At 33.9% G+C, this 22,747-nt stretch overlaps 3 protein-coding genes across 3 annotated transcripts; 2 read left to right on the forward strand and 1 right to left on the reverse strand.

The window, feature by feature from the left end:
• Positions 1-554: 554 nt before the first annotated feature.
• Positions 555-8,078, forward strand: LOC133301883 (AMSH-like ubiquitin thioesterase 1). Its single transcript, XM_061501590.1, has 14 exons — positions 555-772; positions 1,809-1,873; positions 2,004-2,079; positions 2,155-2,334; positions 2,489-2,583; positions 4,166-4,271; positions 4,346-4,392; positions 4,665-4,995; positions 5,183-5,272; positions 5,901-5,963; positions 6,057-6,131; positions 6,358-6,420; positions 7,084-7,136; positions 7,722-8,078. Exons 1-14 carry the CDS (start codon positions 653-655, stop codon positions 7,894-7,896), a joined length of 1,539 nt encoding a protein of 512 aa, XP_061357574.1. The 5' UTR covers positions 555-652; the 3' UTR covers positions 7,897-8,078.
• Positions 8,079-14,837: 6,759 nt separating this feature from the next.
• On the forward strand, positions 14,838-15,959 carry LOC133301874 (uncharacterized). The gene has a single exon (XM_061501583.1). It carries the CDS (start codon positions 14,979-14,981, stop codon positions 15,714-15,716), a length of 738 nt encoding a protein of 245 aa, XP_061357567.1. The 5' UTR covers positions 14,838-14,978; the 3' UTR covers positions 15,717-15,959.
• Positions 15,960-20,213: 4,254 nt separating this feature from the next.
• On the reverse strand, positions 20,214-21,814 carry LOC133301892 (uncharacterized). Its single transcript, XM_061501607.1, has 3 exons — positions 20,949-21,814; positions 20,671-20,743; positions 20,214-20,566 (listed from the first exon to the last, which is right to left on the reverse strand). Exons 1-2 carry the CDS (start codon positions 21,528-21,530, stop codon positions 20,672-20,674), a joined length of 654 nt encoding a protein of 217 aa, XP_061357591.1. The 5' UTR covers positions 21,531-21,814; the 3' UTR covers positions 20,214-20,566; position 20,671.
• Positions 21,815-22,747: the final 933 nt, after the last annotated feature.

A 22,747-nucleotide genomic window follows, 5' to 3' on the forward strand; every position in this document is an offset into this window, starting at 1 on the left:
CATTAAAATCATTTGAAATCTCAATCCAATACATCCTCTAAAATAAATTTTTAAAATCTAATTGAATGAGAAAGGATATTGTAACAACCAAGTTATGTTACTACCAAGTTACTACCAATCAATCTCACCGTTAGATTGATTATGTTGATCCAACAGTTATATTTATTTTCATCTTTGTATGGTTATGATTTTCCAAAATAAATATAAAGTATTAAATATGGGGAATCATAACCATACAAAGATGAAAATAAATATAATGTTGGATCAACATAATCAATCTAACGGTGAGATTGATTGATTGGTAGTAACACAACTTAGTTGTTGCAATATCCTTCCCCTAATCGAATAGTTCGTGACTTTTTTCAATCTTTTAAAATTCTAATTGAACAACGAAGAATATTTTATCTACAAATAATCCATTAAAATCATTTGCTGTGTTTTGATTTTAGGTATTGATGCGTTTCCACATTTGCCCTCACAACCCCAAAAAAATTACAATCCCTCTTTCAATGGAAATCACCTCATCCCCAAAACCTGATCAAAGTTGCCATTGACGTTCGTTTCCCCAACGCTGTTAATGTTGTCGTGTCTCTGAGAAGAAGAAAGAAGAAGAAGACAGTGAAACGCTGCGTTCTGAGAAATAAAGAAAACAATGAGGTCTTCTTCTTCTTCGGACACGATCAACATCGCTGCCAGTGCTCAGAAACTCGATGTCGACAATCGAATCGCTCTACGTTTCTACCATCGGATCGCCGATAACATCCTCAGACAGGTAGGTCCCTTTACCTTCTTCCACCTTCATGATGCTATTTGGGGCTTTTCAAATTTTGAAAGGTTTTATCCATTCCTTAGGAACAGTGATAGATAGGTTTCAATGTCTTGATAAAAATTGATGCTTTTAAACTTTTTTTTTTTTATTGTTGTATTTGGGGAACGTAAGGGTTTAATAAGGTTTTGATTGATTTCAGTGTACCCCAGTCATTCATTTCCTCTTTCTTAAAAAAAATAAAGTAAAATTTAATTAATTAATTAATTTTTTTTAAAGATGGCTATTTGCTTTGTTTTTGGGATTTGTATGCTTTCAATTCATAGACCTTATGAAGTATATGTGTGTATGGAGAGGATAAGGGAGGAGAATGGGCGAGATAGAGAAAAAGGTTTAGTGAGATATTGCAATTTTCAACAGTAGCTCCTTACCAAATACTAAGTAGTTTATGGGATTTATGTTTCTCGTACGAGATGGAGATAACTTTATTTCCTACTCACGAGAGAGTGGATCATGTGAAAGCATGAGGTGAAGTTATCTCCAGCTTCACAAGAAACATTAAATCCATAGTTTATTTATACCATCAAATGCGCAGTAAGATTTGAATATGTAAGCATATTATTAGGTTATGTTCATTAAATTTCATATCTGTTGGAGAATGGAGAATAATTATTGTGAAAATAAAATATTTTATATTTAGTATTTTCCATCAGATAGTAAATTAGTACTTGATCAGAGGGATATGAAAAATGACATGCATGAATGTCACTATCTAATTTCATCTTTGCCTTTTCCTTGTACTTATGTTATTACGTTATTATGACACATATTGCTGATAATTAATTTATTCTATAGATAACATATCTCACGGTACTACTGATAGTTGCTTATACTGAAAATATATTGTCTACTCTTGAATTTATTGTCCTGCTTTAATTTTGTTTAATGTTCATGTGGTCATGTTTCCTTCTTTTAAAGATACATTTATTGTTTAGTTGTTCTGCATGACTCTCAGCTCCAATTATTGATTTTGACATTGCAGGCTGATATCTTTCGTGCGGAGAAGAATATTATTGACCTATATGTCATGCTTCTGAGATTTTCTAGGTAATGCAAGGTGGCCTGTATCAATATTTGACTCATAATATGACTGTCTTCCGTTGAATGTTCATTGTATTTGTATTTGTACTTTTGTCATCAAACTTAATTGAGGGTCCTTCCTTTTGTTTTTTTTTAGTTTGGTGTCTGAAACAATACCACGTCATCGAGATTATAGATTATCTCCACAAAGCAAGAAACAATCACTGAAAAAGGTTAACTTTAGACTCTTTGAATAAAATTTGTTATAAAATCTTGGACGTAATCTGATTTTCACGTCCTTGCTGTAGAAATTGGTAAATTCTGTGATTGAACTGGAGAAGTTGAAACCACTGGTCCAACAGAAGATCAATGAGCTTAATAGCAGACATGCATACGAACAAAATGGGCAGGGAAAATTTCATTCAAATAATTCATTGGATTTTTCTCCTGTGAAAACACAAACTTTGCCTAGTTATGGCTCATTGAAGGTAAAATTTGCACGAGAATTTGCTTTGAAGCTGTCACCAGCAATAATCCTTTCTTGAAATTTTATCAATATTGTTGGTTGAATGCATCTATTCTATTTTTCTGCTCCCCTTGAAAAGAAGTTTTACATCCATATGTTATTGTATATTTGACCAGGCAGTCAGACCAACTGCTGGAGAGTTAAATTACCAAGGATCAAGGGGCCAACAGTTCTCTTATGTTAGGCCTGTGGAAGAGCATATGCGAAGACTGTAAGTATTGGACTCATCAGGAATGTATAATTGGCATCTTTATGGTAATAGGTACTTCATAGATAATTGCACTTTCTTTCTTCACAAGAATGAAGTTAAGTGAAACTTTCATTCATCTGCTTGGTTACTTTCTAATATCCTATAAGAAAACTTCAGCATTTTGAAGTGGATAATGCTAGATAGTCTTCCTTGTGCAATGTTATTAGTGTGCCTATCGACTTATCTGTACTTCTGTTGTAAGAATTGTAAAGAACCACTTCAACCCAAAAGCTTAAGCTATTGGGTGAGGTTACATTAATGGTTTTATATATCTCAATACGCCCCTTCACACGAGAGCCCACTGGGCTTGAAGGGTGGACGATGCACAGGCCCATCCCTGTGCCAAGAAAGAAAATTCCACAAGAGAAAGTGGGGGGGCGGTGAGGATCGAACCCGGGACACGAGACTCTGATACCATGTAAAGAACCAATTCAACCGAAAAACTTAAGCTATTGGGTGAGGCTACATTAATGGTTTTATATATCTCAATAAGAATAATTTAGATTTTCACATTACTGTGTTACTTCTTATAATATAAAATTCGATCTAGTCAAGTGAGCAAGGATTAGTTAAAACATTTCCTTTTCCTGTGTTATATCAGTTTGGTAAAGTACAATATGTCTTTGTTTCCAACAGTATGGAGTATTGGGATATATATACACTATGAAATTTTAAGATGTCAGTGGATATGATTTCCTGTTTCTGAATTTGATTGGAAAACCTCTGAATATGTTATGAAAGCCAAAAAAATGAAAAAGATTAAAAGCAGAAATTTAAACATCTGTAAATAAATTAAAAATAAACCATAAACCGAAGGATTCAGGAAATGTCCAAAAATGAGAAAATGGAAACAAATTTAAACCGTCATGAACCAGCAACCCAATAAAGCAAGGTCCAATGGCAATTTGGGTTAAGAAAAATGATATGGGTATCTACAATTTTATCATTTCATTTTCAAGAAGGAAAAGAAATAGACGAAAAGACAGAACACAACTGAATATTTGTATTAATTCTATTGATATCAGTGTGATATCAAGAAGACAGTACAAAGGCTACAATATGGAAAATAGTAAAGATTCAAAAGAACAATTGTAGAAAAGAAAAACAAACCTCAGAGCAATTAGAGAAGCTCTGATTTCTCCCAAGTCCAGTCCTAATCCCAGCCTGCCTCTTCTAAAAAAAAAAACCTCCCTGTTTATAATGATGTGTTTGATGGGTATTCCCACATTCTTTTGCCCTTCATTTCCCCTAACAGAATTGCTAACAGAATTACTCACCCCTTATGACCTTTCTGCTTACTGAGCAGTTAAATTGTTTTCAACACTAGCCCCACTCCTTTTTTCTAGAATATACTCTAAATGGAAGTATCATTTCTGGTATCTACAATTTTATTCTTTTCATTTGATCTAGTATCACGGCATAGAAATTAAAAAATTTAGTGTGCATTGGCCTTTTGGGGCATTTCACATACTAATTGTCTTGCATTTTTTGTAAAAATATTGTTTGACTAAGAGGTTTCGTGCATTTTTGTTTACTTTTGTAGATCCTTAACTCTCCCACCTCCAAAGGAGGAAACTCTCTCAAGACATTCTATCCTTGGTCCCAATGGACTTAAAGGGCAGTGGCGGCCACCTACCACTGATAATGGGGTATGCTAGTTTATGTCTGTATGTTACAATTCTATCTATTCAAAGATCATTCTGACTTTTCTCTCTGGATGTAGGTTAGGTATCCAACCAACATAGATCTGTCTCCAATTGAAATACCAAGGTTGTTGCCTATTTCAAGTTTCTGTAGTGTTTTTCACTATTTTTGACCTTCTAGTAACTGTTAGAAAAAAGTGCTGTTGTATGTCTCTTCTAGCCTTTTTAAAATGATGGAACTTTATTTTAAGTTATCTTTTAAAAGGGTTCAGTGATTCATATGGAGTTCAATATTTTAAAAGTAAGTTTGTAGTCCATGATGCATATGTGAGCTGGTTTTTCTATTTATTTTATATATTAACAATGTCCATCCTACTGATTCTTTCTCTGAAAATACAGCCTACAACATTCCTTGGAAGCTGAATCTCTGAATAACAAAGATAATAGCATTGGAGAACACAATAAATCGGATTTATATTCAATTCTTACCCAGCTTGAGGATTGCCAGCCCCAGCATGCTCAGGAACCTCCTTCTCTTATCTCTTTTGAAGCAACAGAAACCTCTGCTCAAGTAGAAGTTATCAGACAGCCTTCTCCTCCACCTGTGCTTGCTGAAGTACAAGATTTGGTACCTGCAGTGTCACCTCATGTTAATGGGGCAGGATGTAAGACAGAGATTCCATCATCAGATAGTTGTGTTCATGCTGAGTCTCCTCTGCAACTGCACATTGTGAGAGTCAATAACAATATTTTATCTATCTTTGATTTATTCTTTTCTTTAGGTTGACATTTCTGGGGATGCATAGCTAAGTTCGTGTTGAGTATTTAGTTTCTTCTAATATACTTCTGATTTCTAAAATATTAGACGTTGAATAAAATCTTACATTATTTCCCCCCATTCTAATTTCTATTTTCAGTCAACTGCTTTGATGGAGAATTTTATGAAGCTTGCCAAGGCGAATACTGCCAAAAATTTAGAGACTTGCGGTGTCCTTGCTGGTTTGCTTGTAAGTTCTGTTAACAATTTTTAGTCTTTATGTAAAACAACTTGCAAAGATAGATCCAAAAGGAGCTTGGGACCCCCAAATTGAATTGTGCATTAACTAACTAGAAATAGTAACTAACCCATTGCTGGAAACCCTTCAACCATAAATTTATGGGTTTTATAAGAGTTATGTTGTAAGAAAAGTGATTGTGTAATGTTATAGAGATTCGTTTTGCGTGCCTTAATTTTTTATTTATTTTTTTGTTTTAAAAAGTGTGGACCCCACAAAATGTTGTGAGTGTAGGAAAGTTTGTTGTGTTATGTTAAAGGATAAAACGAAAATCCTAAATTTATTTGAAAGAAACTGTTTCGTATATTTACAGTCTTGTGTTACTGCAATAACATTTTTCATTTTTTTTGTCTATTGGTTATGTGTGTTTGTGTATCAACTTTTTAGATGCATGGTATTTTTTTGTCTATTGGTTATGTGTGTTTTGTATCAACTTTTTAGATGCATGGTATTTTTATATACTAGTTTGTGGAGTTTTCCCAAATGTCGTAGCGCTTCCTAACTAGTGTCTTGTGCCTTCAATACTTTAGTTCAACTGTGAGATATTGACTGTTATTTTGTAAACACACCTGATCTGCAGAAAAACAAAAAATTTTATATTACTGCTCTAATAATCCCAAAGCAGGAGTCAACATCAGATTCTGTAAGAATTCTTTCATTTTAAATCTTGTGGGAAATATGTATTACTACTATTTATTCTGTAAATGTCACATTTATTGTTGTTCTTGCTGAGCAGTGTCAGACTACAAATGAAGAGGAAATATTTGAAGTGCAGGATAAACGATCTCTTTTCCCCCTTGGGTGGATCCATGTGAGTTTTCAAATTTTGCATTTGGAGGAAACTTATTCGGGTTGCGAAAAATTGTTTCTTTCTGAAAAATGATTCGAGGAATGATGTAAAATGGAATTTCTCGTTGTGTCACTCAGACTTAATTTGGCTTATTGGAAAATATATTGTTTATCTGAATTTCTTATTTTTTTACTTTATTAGTGTCCTGGTGTAATAAACTCTGAAATATATTGTTCTGAATTGCCAGACACATCCTACACAATCTTGTTTTATGTCGTCAATTGATCTGCATACCCATTACTCATATCAGGTGAGTTCATTAATTTTAGTTAATTTCTAACGGATGCTCTTTGCTTCATCTTTGGGGAATATGGAAATGTTTTATACGTTACTTATAGCTCAAATTTCTTGTTCTATTTTATGGAAGTGAATTATTGTAACTGATCATCCTAGATTTAGTTATTGATCTTTCTTTACTGATTATATAGTTTATAATATAATTCATGCAGAACATATAAGTTAGAATAAAAATGAAAAATCCTTTTCTTTTGGCTTTGTAATCAAACTATTATGTATTGGTATTTTGATAACTGATAGGAACATTTTTTTTTACTGATAAGAAACAATGGAAAATAGGGAAATTCCCTTGCAGATCTTTGAGGGTATCCTTTCCCCCCTGCCATAAGACCCTAAATCCTTACCGAATGATTAGCTTTTTTATCATTTAACTGGACAGATTTCACACCTCACTTCCCTCCGTCCTCCCTGCCACTGTGTAGGATAGTTACAACATAAATTCCCATCTTAACCTTTATTCACCTCATCCTTGTTGCCCTAGTAACCGTATGCGTTACATTTCTTTTCGCTATTGTTTCTATACAAGATGGGGCTATCCTGTCACGTGCTCACACACACATCCTGCATTTTCTTTATACTTTTTCTTCATTTCTTATGCAAATGCTTCTTTCTTTAGATTATGCTGCCAGAAGCTGTTGCAATAGTCATGGCGCCAAGAGATAGTTCAAGGTAAGATCACTTCTCAGAGTCAGATGTATTTTGATGTATGGATGCTAGTAAAGATAGCATCTCTATAACAGAATTAAGTTGGTGAGATCAAATTTCAAAAATTATGACGAGATTCCTTTATGGAAGGAAACGGAATTAAAAGCCATAATGAAACTTGGAAAGGAAGCAAAAGCCTTTTTAAAATAATTTACTGCATGTAAAAATGTTAGCAGAGCTCTATGATAGTACCTAAAAATATTTAATAGTCCAAATTCAAAAAAGAAAAGAAAAGAAAAGGTAGAATATTTACTATGAAAAAAACACCCCCACCGGCCACCCCCCCACAAAAAAAAATAAAAATAAAAAATCCACCCACACACAATTATAATTGCTTCCTCTTATTTGGCCAATCCCTACATCAGATCAGCATATGTACTATCCTTTATTACCCTACAAAAAAGGAAATAGGAATATTCTCAGATTTACATATTAAGAAGGTACTGAATTTTGCATGGTCTTTGATAATTATTTGAACTTTTTTATGTCTCTTATAATTAAGTATGTTGTTAGCTGTCCTTGACAAACTTACCCTATTTACATGTACAGAAACCATGGCATTTTTCGGTTGACAGCCCCTGGTGGAATGTCTGTTATTAAACAATGCCAGCAACGTGGATTTCATCCACATAATCAGCCTCCAGATGGTGGTCCTATTTACAATACCTGTACAGATGTTTACATGAACCCAGATTTAAAATTTGATGTCATTGATCTTAGGTGATAAGAGTTGTGCCCTCTGTCCTTGTTCATAGACCATACTTTCTTCTATATATATAGCTTTTAATTTTACCATTAAATCAGCCGTGGCCATAAAGAATGTCTCGGCTGTGTTTGTAAAAAGAAGAAATCTTGCTCGTTGGCCGTTTATTCTTTGGGTTACACTTATTCTAACTTTTTACATTCAGGTGCTTTGATCAAATCCTTGACTTTCCATTTATTTATGGTTAGAGTAGTTTTGATTCATTCATTTTACTTATTTAAAGAGTAATTTAAGGTTTTATTATAAGTAAAATAATTTGACTATCACCATGATTAAGTGGTGCTAAACTGAAATACTGGAAGTATATTAATTTTGAGCTTTTAAGATTATTACCTTTTAAGTATTATGAAGGTGCCAATTTAAAAGTAGCCTCAATCTATTATGGCTGAATGTATAGCTGTCTTCGACATAGTGAGAATTTTTTCTTCATTTATTAAAGTCCACATATTTATGTTTATTATTATATAATTTGTAAAATGTTTTGTTACATTAGCCGAAGATAATCCAATAAATAAGCTTTGGAGTTTGCGTTGTAAATTCAGTATAGTATATAGTCACTTCTTAGCCTGTTTATTGGGTTGTTGGTTTGAGAAATTGCAAATGTATTAATGATGTGTACGTATAATTGTGATTTGCCCCCTTAAATTTATTATTCTAACTATAAAATGATGAATATATAAAACTTGTAAACACGAAATTAAATTTTAAATAGATTATTATTAAATTACTTTATTAAATTTGCATAAAAAATATTAACAGTATTATTAAAGGATTTAATAAAAGTTATATTACAGGAAAATGAGAAATCAATAGAGTTTATTTTTCATGCCTCAGTTTAGTTTAGTTTTTTTTTTTTAATTCGGCCGCACCACAGGAAATTCCCTTCTCCTTTTTTTCTTGAGTAAACACCCTTTTTAGTCTCTGTCAATATCTACGAAGTTCTTTTTAGTCCCTGGCAATAAAAAAGGATCAAATTGGTCCCTGAAATTACAAAAAAAGGGTCATGTTAGTCCTTATGTCAACTCCCAAATATGTAGAGTGACCCTTTTCTTGTATTTTCAGGGACCAATTTGGTCCTTTTTTATTGTCAGGGACTGAAAATGACTTCGTAGATATTGCCAGGGACTAAAAAGAGTGTTTACTCTTTTTTCTTTTTCCTGTAACAGACAAACGAAAACCCTTTATTTAAATATATAAGTAATAATATAGTAAAAAATGTTATCTATATGGTGTTAGCCAAAGATTGAGACAACGTTTGCATGCAATGGTTGTCAATCTCTAATACGCTACTCTTTCGTGATCATCGGAGGAATAAAGATGAGGTGTTACTGCTTGATGAAAGTTTGAAAATGAGCACTTAGCTAAATTTGGCTCAAGTGCCAAAAATCTAATCCTAAATAGTTAGAAACTTAGAATATAATCACTTACATGGAAGTAGGTGAAGGTGTGAATGCTACTCTGAAATTAAAAACTAGCATAATGTGTTGTGTCAACTCTGATATAACTTGATTAAACAACCTATACCTCTATATTCAAAATTCTCCATTTACAAATTTGAATATATCTTCATATAAGTATATTCAACATCCGATCGATTAGGTTACTTCTATAATATATGGTTTGTGATGGAGAAATTTCTATTTATCAATGCACGGTGGTAGTTGTGTTGCTTGCTGATATACTCAGGATAATGAAATTAGTGATATAATGGTAGTGTCAACAATAATGACAATGACGGTAAAGCTAGTTTAGGCCACACTACTAGTAACTTATAGTATGCAATAAAGAAGAACTTATTGGAAATCGACACACACAATCGAAATAAAAAAGAGAAAGAGAAGAGAAATTGACACAGCGATTTATCCTAGTTCATCCAATATAGTCTACTTCTAGCTTGTACTATATTATCCTCATTGACACTCGTTATAACTAACTCGGTTTACAAGGGAAATAAAAATAGGATTTAGAAATCCTAACAACAACTATTCATAGGCCCGAGCTCAAACTTCTATCAAAAGAAAAATACAATAAGTTAGAGGTCATAACAGTACCAGACTTCTACGGTCCCAGGGGCGTTGCCCCCTGCACCTCCGCTGGAGCGGCTCCCCTAACCCTCGCCCGCTCACAAGAGAGCGGGGCCCTAGTTGGCTTTCTGCTGACCTCGCCAACAAGGGTTCTCATCTGAATACAAAGTTTGATTCATACCCAACAGAGCTAAGTCATTGAATCTCATTTTCTCCAATTTTTTATTAAACTTTTGCACAAGTTGTTGGGTTATTCAAGTGTGATGAGTCTTACATTGATTGGTATGGAATAGGTGAAATGAATATAAGTGGGAGGACCCATAAATTCAATGTCTTAAGATTTTGAGTTATGACATGGTCTCGTACCCATTTGATATGGTGGTGCAACTTTAGCCCATTGATGGTTGTCCCCGCCATAGGCTCCCTCTGGACTCGCTTGATATTGGTATCAAAGCCGGGTTGAGCTCGAACTAGCCTAATGATTGGCTAAAGGGGGTTGAGTATTTGGGCCTGGGTAATCGGTTGAGGGAGAACATACCAATGTTAGGTTTCATACTTGAATGAGAGATTATTGGGATATTCAACTGTGATGGGTGTTAGAATTGAATATCCACACAGATGCAAGAGACAACCATACTTGTGTATCTACAAAACAACTTTACAAAACAACTTTTCTTTTCTATTCTTGCTTACCAGCTCTTTCTCTTTTTCTCTTGATCTACATATTTCATACAAACTATCAAAAGCTATTTATAAGCTATAAAACTGACCAACATAACTCCACACATAACACCATCATTACTTTATAACTGACATAACTGACTCATTAATATTCTAACTGACATAACTGACTCATTAATATTCTAACTGACACAAGAACCTAAAAAATCAAAACTGCTAAAAAACGGACATTTACCCAACAAAACTCCCCCATTAATTTTAAATTCTTCTTTCTTTCTTCGCGTTGCTTCTGCTTTTCTTCAACTTTCTGATCGCGTATGTTTTCTTCATTCTTAATCACTGACAAAAAAACATCTAACACCTTCCAACTTAATTAACTCAAAAAAAATATCTCCCCTGCAATTATTTTTCTGAATATATTTTATTTTATCCGGTGGCTTATTCAATTTGATATTTTCAGTTTCATTAGCAGTACTTTCCTTCTTTCCATTCGCTGCATCTTCTTCACCTGCAAGTTTCTCGTGACCCAAATTCTTCTTAGTTTCATTCGCCACTTCATCAGTTGCTTTCACAATTTTATTTCCTCGTCCAATCCTAATTTCTGCATCATTGGTATTGTCAACAAAACCTCCTTTTCTCTTCAAGACCACATCCTTTTCTTCAAATGCACCTTCCATTTTTTCGCCGTTCTCGGCTCCTTCATTGCCGTCTTCCTCGCACCTCCTCAATGACATCTCGGACCAGCGACCTATGCCGGTCGCCGACGTCGACCTCGTCACGTCGGGGTCGAAGTCTCTTCCAAAACATGAACTCGGTGATTCAGCCGGGATCTCCCCCATCCCGGTTATCAACATGAGACTCGGATTCGCAGTCTCCTCCAAGCCGGTCTCCATCAAGCATCTTGGATTCCAAGCTTCTCGTTCCTTTGCTGGCTTCTCAAGCTCCTTCGACATCGTCTTTTTCTCTGATTCATCTCTCTCACGCTCCAACGCGTCAATCTTCTCCGCGGATACGTTGCCGTTGGCAACCTCGGACTCTGCCATCTCGGTCTCTTCTTCATCCGCATGATTCTCCTCATCTTCATCATCATCATTGATGATTTCATCTTCTTCTTCATCAATCAGATCAAACCGTCCAGGTAGATATTTCGCTATAAAGGCTATTTGAAAATTCTTCCACATGTTATTAAATTCGCGGCAGTCCCATGTACGGAACCATTTGATTGCTCTTCCTCTGAATCTACTCAAAGCTTCATGCCATTTGTCTTCTTCAAAGGTTTTTTCTCTCCGAAAATATTCTTTCAGACGGAGTAAGAAGACCAATGCTTCATCTTTATCTCTATAAAAGAGTGGCACTTCCATCTCGTTCTTTTCCTCCATAGCCCAAGCTCTGATACCAATTTGTTAGAATTTGGTATCTACACACAGATGCAAGAGACAACCATACTTGTGTATCTACAAAACAACTTTTCTTTTCTATTCTTGCTTTCCAGCTCTTTCTCTTTTTCTCTTGATCTACATTTCATACAAACTATCAAAGGCTATTTATAAGCTATAAAACTGACCAACATAACTCCACACATAACACCATCATTACTTTATAACTGACTCATTAATATTCTAACTGACATAACTGACTCATTAATATTCTAACTGACACAAGAACCTAACAAACCAAAACTGCTAAAAAATGGACATTTAAAATTTATCCCAACAATGGGTCCCACATTGTTTGGTTACGAGCTAAAAAAAGTCTAGATAAATGGTGTCGAATCCACTTGGTATTGTTGTTCCAGAAGTTATCAATTTTCAGTCGCTAGAAGTTATCATCAAATAGATGGAACAACCTCCCTCAATAGTTGCTTTCTCTCCCATTGATAAGCTATTTTCTTCACAAATAAACAAGGCACCACGACCTAGATATTTGAATTATTAGATGCGAGTGGTCCACTAAAGCAACCATAGCAAGATCTCTACACGATTTATCAATTATAATGAAGATAGATAGGTCTCACTCAAAAGTGCATGGCATTTGTAGTGCATGTTATAGTTTTGGTTACATCTTTTCTCAATTTCTTGCACCAAGCAACTGTTGTTTCTGGTAATGCCAATTCTGGGTTGAGAGATGTTTTGTGGGGGCCCATCAAATAGTGGGTGGGTGGGGTCCCATGTTGTGGCAAGTATTGAGCATCACAAATAAGGTGTTAAGGACTGTTTTGTCATCGAGGTTGTGGGCTTATTCATTCTTCCACGTATGAAGTTTGCTCACATGGCAAGTTGACAAAAATGGGTTATCTGTCTTGATGAAAAGAAGAAACATTACTTTGCTTTTGGGGTCCATTCTCAAATGTGACCCTGACCCCCACATCCCATGCTACATAAGAGTTTGGCTATCGAGGCACAAATCTATGTTTCTCTTCTCACCCTTATTAATTTATCTTTATACCTAATATTTTAATTCTACTACACGATACTTTTCGACTTATTTTTACATTTTTGTAAAGACATATTTTTATAAAGAGATTGTTTCTTTGGTCACAAGGAATAATTTTACCGCTGATCATTGATTATATATAGTTTTACCCTTACATTTTTTCAAACTCATTTATGATCTTACCGCTGTTCTAAGACTCGACTTAACAAAAATAAAATAAAAAATACTCCAAGTTAACCTCAAGTTAATTAGTTAAACCGTTGACATGGATAATATGTTATTGAGTGCACTTGCACCTAGCAGCTTATATTTGTATAGAAAGCAAGAATAATACCCAATGAAGAGTGACCAGTGGTCAATTGTAACATTTATGCACCACTAACTCTTGAGTGCTTTTGACAGATTTTGTTGGCAAGTAGGAAGTTGTTTCACTGCATCTGTTTGATTATTAGTAAGCCAGTTATAGAATATCCAGCTTCCAAAAGCTTGTTTGATTTTATTCCCTTGGAATTTTAATTTGACCATTTTTCAATAAATCATAAACCTAATTTTTTTTACTCTCAAAAGATAATGTTAATACATTTTTTTTTTTTTTTTGCCTTAAAAACTGATGATGAGAAGAGGAAAGAACTAGGATTATATTGTCAGTGAGTTGTTCTTGTTCATCAACTTTACTAGGACCTCATACTTGAGATACTTGATTTACAGGCTTCTAACTGATTGATCAGTGACAGAAAAAATAGAATTTTATTACGAATCACTCTATTGTATAATTCTAGCCATAGTGATTAACCCGAAAAGGTTGTGGTTTTGATTATATTCAATTCAGTATTAATTTTGTTATATAATATGGTCATGGCAAATGAAGGGCCGGCTTGGCTCAGCGGTAAGCTTGCTTGCCGTGCTGTGTCAGGTCGCGGGTTCGAATCAGCCTCTCTGCAAAAAGCAGGGGAAAGACTGCCTAGAGTATTCCCTTCCCCAGACACTCACGAAGTGGGTATTTGAACTGGGTCGGCCCTGATATACGGAACAAAATATGAGGAACGGTCAATATGATCTTGAAATATGTATTTGGCCGTACTTATCCATCTAATTGATTTGTATTATATAATAAATATTTGGCCGTACTTATCCATCTAATTGATTTGTATTGTATAATAAATTGTGATTGTTTAAATTAAATTAGAGATGAGACAATGTTCCTCTACCTTAAATATATAAATATAAATATCATATGATGAGGGAAAAGAACAAAGGGCTTAATCAGTGGTTAGGATGATTACCCCCAAAGTCTATATCTTATAGAACAAGTCTTGTAGGGTGGTGGCTGTTTTAAAGACAAAAGACTACAAATATTATTCCTTCAATTCAGCAAAATTAAGAGTGTGGTTGCAGTCACTTTCCTCTAATCAAGCAGAACTTTTTACTGACTTTGTAGGGTACACCATTTTTTACTATTCCAAGTTGTCAAAGATAGTATTTTTCTCTTTTTAAGTCTAGTTTTTGTTTTCCTCTTTCGTTTCTACTCTCCAACAATAATAGACAAAAATCCTTTCTGCATCTTTTTCAGAAGAGAAGAACATTAAATCTCCTTTGATCTTCTATTTTTCACAGAATCTCTCAGTCCTCGAAACTTGAATAAATGTTGATACATGCTCTCTTTTTTCCCCCTCTATATCTGAAAGACTATGAAAATAGTTCTTTCTGTTTGTCTGTCTTTGTCTTTTAAACTTCTCAATCAAAAGCAACTTTATATATATTTTCAATCCTTAAAGCCATATTGTTTTGTTCATTACCTATTAGCTACATCATCAGTTGTTTGAATCTTGAACTCAACCTTGACTTGTGATTTTTGTTTCCCACTTTGTTTTCCTCATTTTCTGTCTGTGGAAGGAACCTGTGGTTATGTGCTCTCAAACAAGTCCTCCTCGTCTCTCTTTCTCCCATGATCTATCTGAATTACAAGTTTCACCACTGAAAAAGGATGTTCCTTGCAGAGACACATTGATGCTGGACTCAAATTCTGAATTTGAGTTCAGCACAAGTAGAATCCTTGAGTTTGAATCATCTTCAGCAGATGAACTTTTCTCTAATGGGGTGATCCTTCCAATTCAGATACAAGAGAAAACCACTACTAGAAAACATTCCCATTATGTGGAATCTCCTTATACAAAACTTCCTCCTCGTCCATGTGTTGACAAAGTGAAGAAAGAAACCATTAGAGAAATCCTTGATGTGAGTTCTGATCATGAGAAAAAATCTCATTCAAGGTCTTTCTGGGGATTCAGTAGAAGTAGAAGTCTAAATTGTGATACAAAGAAGAGCTTAGTCTTCTCTTTACCTCTTCTGTCAAGAAGCAACTCAACTGGTTCAGTGCTAAATCCAAAGAGAATGAGTTCAAACAAGCATCCAACAGTAGCTAAATCATCATCATCATCATCATCATCTTCATGTTCTACCTTAAATTGGCATCCTATGCAAAAATCTCCTTCAGGTAAGAGTTATGGAGGATCTTATGGCAATGGTTTTAGGATTAGTCCTATCTTAAACGTACCAACTCCTTATGTTTCAAAGGGAAGTGCAAATCTCTTTGGGTTGGGTTCATTTTTACGTGTTGGGAAGATCAAGAAGAGCAAGAAGTGATTTGTTCATATGTTAATTATCATGTAATGAATTCATGTTGGCTTATCATAATCATTGTCTGTTCCAATCAGAAAAGAAAGTGACAAGTGATGGAGGCTAATTAGCATGGTTGTCAATGAGGCTAATTATGCTATCTCAAGACAATGATTATTTGGATCAAAGCTTAAAAGAAGAAATAGATCATTGATCTTCTGAATGTCATGGTCATATAGATAAAAGGGTCCATAGCTTGGGAGACAGAACAACGGGAATCCATCTTTAATGTCTTGTCACACTTTGTTTTATTTTATGATTCTTCATCAATATGGAACCTTGTGCCTCTTGGTGCTTGTTCAGATTAGTACTGGTTTATTTATGAGTATTGTCCTCATCTATTTAACTAACATTTTGTCTCTAATAATTGACCGTCCTTTGGTTTATCTATTGGCACATATAGGCTAAAAGTTTGATGTATTTTACATAGAAATGTATACGTATGTCCAAGTTTCATGTGTTATTTATTGGACAATCAGAATTAACTATCATAACTGCTTGGTTTCCAACTTTCCATTTAGGCATGCTTAATGATTATAAGTTAAACACATGGGGAGATGAACAGGATTTCAATCACCTCTTCATCAGTTTCTCTAGTAGTTGAACTTTCAATGATTTTTTTTTTTTTCACATGAGCAAGCTGAGTAAAATTCAGTAATGATAAGCTCCACTATAGTGCAATCTTATAATTGATGGTGGCTTCAAAAAAAGGATTCAAAAATATCTTCACCCTTCTTTAGAAATCATATATATGTACTGTTCTAAGTCAAGAGACTTCTTTTTATTCATTTACTTTTGTTATCCATAATGTGCGGAGTTTGGATTCAGCTTCCCTATAACTACCACCATCATTGATCAAGTTGGACTTTTTGCATTGGAATTTTTTCGGGTTACATTTATAAAGGAATTTGAAGTCAAGGGATAGTGAAATTCCTGATTTTATTAACCAATCCTGAACCAAGTCAGTTATTAGGTTCATGAATAATAAATGTGATTCCAAACTGTTAGAGAATAATATAAACTATTAAGAATGTCATTATCCAACACTTAAGATTTTGGATTGAAGTGATTCTTTACCTTGTATAAGTGTTTCAGTGACCATAAAGGCACGAGTTCGACTTTCACCGCCCCCCACTTGTGGAATTAAATAACCATAAAGTAAACGAAAAATTGAACCTATGCAATAATCCACACTTCAAGCTCGGGCTCTTGCGTGTGAGAATGTGTTAAAAAATAATATAAATCATTAAAAAAGTTATCACCCAACACCTTAAAGTTTTGGGTTGAAGTGATTCTTTACCCAAGCCAACATGAATTTTCAGTTTAAGGTTGGAAAAGAGGAATTCAAATTGTGAGTGAGAGAAAATCAGGAGGAGTGCACTCAGTTTTATTTAGGTAGGGTGAACAAGAAATTTTTGTGTTGATTTCATTAAATCGGATGACACAACAATTATTGGAGATTGGAGCAGTCATCACAATTTTGGGCTATGACAAACAAACCCATTAGTTAATTATCAATCACATAATTCAATTGGCTGGGAAGTGGAGATTCACCTAGGCCCAACGATAAATAAAGATGCTAAACTCAAAAGATAAAATAATAATGATAAAAAGGTCTTAAATTGTTTGTGATTTAGCATGGTGTAATCTAAACTTTGTCTAAAAAAAGGAGTCATTTCAAATACACTTCATTGAGCAACTTTTTCTAAAAAAGATTATAAATTGTTAGTGATTTAATCATTGAAATAAAAGTTTTCATGAATTAGATCAAACTCACATAATTTCATTAAATAAAAATTAATTAGTTCTTTATTTAACTAATTTATTCAACATATAAGATATTTTTAAGATACAAATAAATATATATATATATATATATATATATATATATATATATATATATATTTCAGTTTATCTATGATGTAATATGCATAATGTTTATAATCATATCACATGATTCAATAAGTGGATTATAAAATTAAGATAACTGTTCAATGATTTAAATTACAAGACTCATGGTATTCAGTATCAACCTCTAAGCCCAAAAGATTGACTTATTTAATGCGTTTGGAAGAAATGAAATCCATCTGCACCTAAAAGAAAAATGTAGTGTTATAATAATTAATTAAAAAAAAGTAAATAACATTTGTGCCCTCAGCAAATTTTACGATGCCCACTTTAGTCCTTAGCAAATAAAAAGATCTATCGTGGTCCCTAAGAAATTCAAAATGAACCCATTTTAGTCCTTTTAGGGATTAATATGGGTCTTTTTTGAATTTGTGAGGGATCACGATTTTAACTAAATGAGTTCATTTTGAATTTTTTAGGGACCACGATGAGCCTTTTTATTTGCTAGGGACTAAAACGGACATCGTGAAATTTACTAAGGACCAAAAAGGGTATTTACTCTTAAAAAAATATTGACTGTATAGTTTATTATATACACGTATTTGATCACAATCTCGACTAATGATGTCCATATCAACCCATTTTTCCTTCTCAAGTGTCCTTCTCACCCCTTAAGAGTATTTAAATTCTGGATTAAAAATGAGTTTACCATGTGAAAAGTAGAGCTAAGTAAACTTCTTAACTAGAATAAAAACCAAGCATTCCTTCGCAATAACAATTGTTTGCTGATACTTTATAAATCTAATTCTCCCATAAATAAAATGTGACTTTAACAAATATATAACAGTAACAAATATTACAGAATTTGGATCCTCTAAAGTGAGAAAAGCACTTCCAAATAAGTTCAATTGGTTTAAAAGACCCTGATATTTGCTCATAATTTTTGTTTATATAATAGCTTTTTTTATTCCAATTCCTACATTGGGATTGCTTCAATTCCTTTACATAGAAACGACAAGTCAATGGGTCCTATATTGGAACCAATCCCTATACAGGGAAGTGATGTACAAAAGTTAAGTGGACCCAAAAATGTTAAAGAATCATGCCAGTTAATTGAATAAATGACCTGTGCCTTATTTTGGCAAGCTCAATGCCAACTAGGACAATCCAATGCTTGTTGATATCTGACATCGCATTGAAGTTACTTGATATCTCTATAGGGTGAAAGAATGCAACACAAGAATTCTGAGTACAAGCAAGTACTTGAATTGCTAGATAATAAAAGAGAGTGAAATTAGATGTTATTACTGGAATCACCCACATGTCTAAAACAACTATCATATACCTCAAAAATTCCACACCTCTCTACTTCTTAATCACAGCATCTGTTTATGTACTTATGTTAACATGCCAAATTGCCAATGACAGAAGAATTTCAAGAATTTTCATAACGGATGTAAGTGCAACTGCAAAAGGCATAATTGTTTCACCAGTAATGACATAATAACTCAGATGAACTCTCACCTAGCAGGGTTGCTGAGGTTAGGAGTCATTGAATTGGAAACTAATGATAATTTCCTGTTTATGGAAAATTAATCCTTAAATGCAATGATGCAATTTTATTTGAAGGTGATCATCATTCATCAAGCAATTAAGAAAAGAAATTTTCTGTGGATATTAGCTGAGTTTGTTCTCCTGTATCAGTTGCAATCAACACTAATCGAATGTCCCAAAGACAAGAATAGAAAACAAAGCCAAATATGATTTCCTGCTCTTCTTTCTCTAGGAAAAAACAGTGGGAAAAAACAGGTGGTTTTATGGCAATTCAATCTGAGTTAAGTCACTGCAGCAAGTTTATGAATGGGAACACAATCACAGCAGGTATTGTCTGAATTAATTTTACAATGTTCCTTTTTTGGGGCAACTGGTCTCGCCTCTCATGGCAAGGGCTCCATTAATCCAATTCAATAATGGCATTGCTTTCCAAATTCAAAAAAAAAAAAAAAAGTCAAGAGATGTTACCATTTCAACATACTTTTCATTTATTTTAATTATATTTTTTGGAGCTACATTTGGCTTTTATAAGGTTTACAAACTTGTTTGCTAGGTTATGTGGATAGAATGGGAAATTTAGTAACAAAATTACATTATAAATTTAGTAACAAACTCGGCATTTATTGCAACTGATGAACTCAACCAAACCATTTTTTTTTTTTTTTTACTTCTTCAAACACAACGGAAAAAGGATGATCTTTCACCATATTTCTATCAACAGAAAGACATACCATTGGATTTGTACACACATTCTTTGAACATTAAGTCACTGGTACTGTCGATTTTTTTCCCTTCTTTATACCTGGTAAAACTAGTGTCATATATAACTTCCTATAATACCCTATTAACAGTGGATTAAGTGAATTCTAATCTTGGAGATCATAGCTTCATGAAGCAGATTCACCTAATGCCTATAGAAAGAAAAAAAACTAAATAAAGTTTATCACTAACATTATTCACGATTTTGCTAAAAAGAATAACGAATTCGTTCTATGATGGATGAACAACAACTTGATGCCTCCAAATTTTGTGAAACATCGGAAGATTTACTACAATCCACGAAAAAGTATTGTTTACTTTCTTGAATGAGTAATACTGGATTAAACAAACAGTTGAGAAATCAAAAAAACTGCTAATATCCACAACAGCAGGAATCTAACAATTTGATGGTGAATTGGAGATTTTCAAAGAAGTGCTAAGAAAGTTGATCTATAGAATCTTCAGGTGCAAGCTACTACATTCAGATAACCAATTGCAAAATCCCAAAATTTCATGATTATTGAATTAAACTTTTGATTTACATGGTGATTTCGAAAAATTACCATTATTTATGTGACAATGTGTAAGAGGTCAGCAAGCAAAGTATTTAGGACATCCAGAATCCGGTTTTGTTATTCATTTCAGCAATTCAGCCTCTGCATACAATAAGCATAAGCATAACTCATATTCTACTTATAGAAACCAAATTGAAATTCCCAGCTATAATCAGAGATAGAGAAAAAAAAATACTAAACTTCACCTTATTCAGGAACATCAGACACTTTGTATGATTCTGCAGTGATCTCTGCCAGCCACAACCCAGGAAAAAGTGTCTGCAAAAAAATTGAACCAGAAAAACAACCTAAGACCAAGTGTTTATGTAAAATTCCAACAAGAAGCACTTGATTAATCATTTTATGTCTTTGTTTTTTTTTCTTTCATCACAACACTGCAAAAAAATAAAAATAAAAAAGCAATCAACAGAATCAAAAACAAGATTTCATTTTCCTAAAACAAAAATTTTAAACTGGTACTCACATTCAATTGCCTCTGCACAATCCTGGGCCTCTTCTTGGGCCTTCTGGGAGGCCTGGTCCCAACCAAAGCCCAGAAATCTTGTTCCACCTCTTCCTTAGACAGAGAAACAGAAAACTTGGCTTTCTCATTGATCATCATCATCTTCTTCTTCTCCTTCACCGGCGAAGAAGAACCCACATAAAAAAACCTTCGCTCTTCTTCATGCGGTGGTTGTGGTTGTGGTGGTTCCTTGCACGCAGCTCTTCTTGTTCTCAAATTCCAAGGCCTGGCATTGGTAGCAGCAACAGCACCACCACCTTCGTCCTTTCCATTCTCAAAAATCGAAACTTTGAGCTTCTTCGCCGCTACTCTGAGATCCCCCATGATCTTCTCGCGAACGGCATCGATGTTGTTGTCGTTTTTTCGCTTTGGAACTCGACAAGGTTCGTTTTGGTTCATGTGGGGTTCATCGGATTTTGAGGATCGGCGATCAAGGGAACAAGGTTCGGCGTTGACACACCTGAGTAACTTTTGGGTGCCCCATTTCAAGCACGGCAAGGAGAAGTTGTGTAGTGGCTTTGATCTTTCGGGTCCCATAGCCATATGAAACGGTTGTTTCTGGGAACACTGTTGTGTCTCTCTCTGTGTGTGAGGAAAGGGAAAAACAGTGGAATTTCAATCCCTTTTTTGTGTATGAGTTTGTAGAATGAATGGATGATTTGAGGAAGAAGAATAGAAGAAGATGATGATGGGGTTTGAATTTGCAGAGAGAATGGAGTTTTTGTTTTGCAGAGAAAGAAAGCTTTGGTTTATTTGCGTATGCAACCATGTAACAATGACAGAGACCGAGAGAGAGAGAGAGAGAGACACACACACAACAGAGACAAGAGCCTCTCAGACCGGTTTAACGTTGTTCGCCTAAGTATTTGCTGTTATTTAACCAACGTCACCATTTCATTTAAAATTTCTTCTTTTATTTTTTATTTTTTTATTTTTTTATTTTTTTGGATGTGCAGGAAATTAGTTTTAGAAAAAGTTAATTGGTTTTAGTTTAGCAATTAGTGTGAAAAAATTGTATGTTTTTAAATAAAGAATAAGACTTTTATTTTTCATGGTGATTTAGCCAACAAAAAAAAACATAGGTCTTGTTTGAATACTGGTTCTAAATTTTTTTTTTTTTTTCAGAACAAAAATATAAAAAAACCTGTTTTGTAAAAAAATATTAAAAATTATAACTCTTTTTTTGTTTTTAAAATTAAATTTAGAGAAACATCTGAATTATTTTATTTTGTATTTTAATTTTTAACTTTCAAAACAAAAAAATCAGAACACAATTACTCAAGCCCTATATTCTTTCATTTTTTCTCGCATAATGTAGAATTCCTTTTATGGTTTCGTGAATTGAGTAAAACTATGTTTGGTTTGGACTGATTAAGATGTTTGTTTTGTTTCATGGCCCAAAGCAATCAGTCTTAACATGCAACCTCTGCTCTTATGAACAGTTACAAAATTTTACAATGCACTTAATTAACGAAGCAAGAGTTTGACCCAACTAGAGCTAACGTAATTTATTTGTTAAAAACTATTGAACAGACCAAACGTGACTAATCTTATCTTTAATTATTAAGTTTGTGAACTCAAGTACTCAACGGTTTCCATATGTTCAGTTTCGCATATTCTATAATAAAATGCATTTGGAAAGGATGTCTAAGTTGGTAAGGCTGAAATCAAGCCTGTCACAAATGTCTTGACTTGTAACGAATAAAATTCTTTTATTTAATCTTAGAGATTTCAATTTGACCGTTCGTTCGTCTATCACA

The sequence above is a fragment of the Gastrolobium bilobum genome, unplaced genomic scaffold (genome assembly GCF_033153095.1).
Source record: "Gastrolobium bilobum isolate Gb01-03AN ecotype WA unplaced genomic scaffold, APGP_CSIRO_Gbil_v1 utg15942, whole genome shotgun sequence".
NCBI lineage: Eukaryota > Viridiplantae > Streptophyta > Magnoliopsida > Fabales > Fabaceae > Gastrolobium > Gastrolobium bilobum.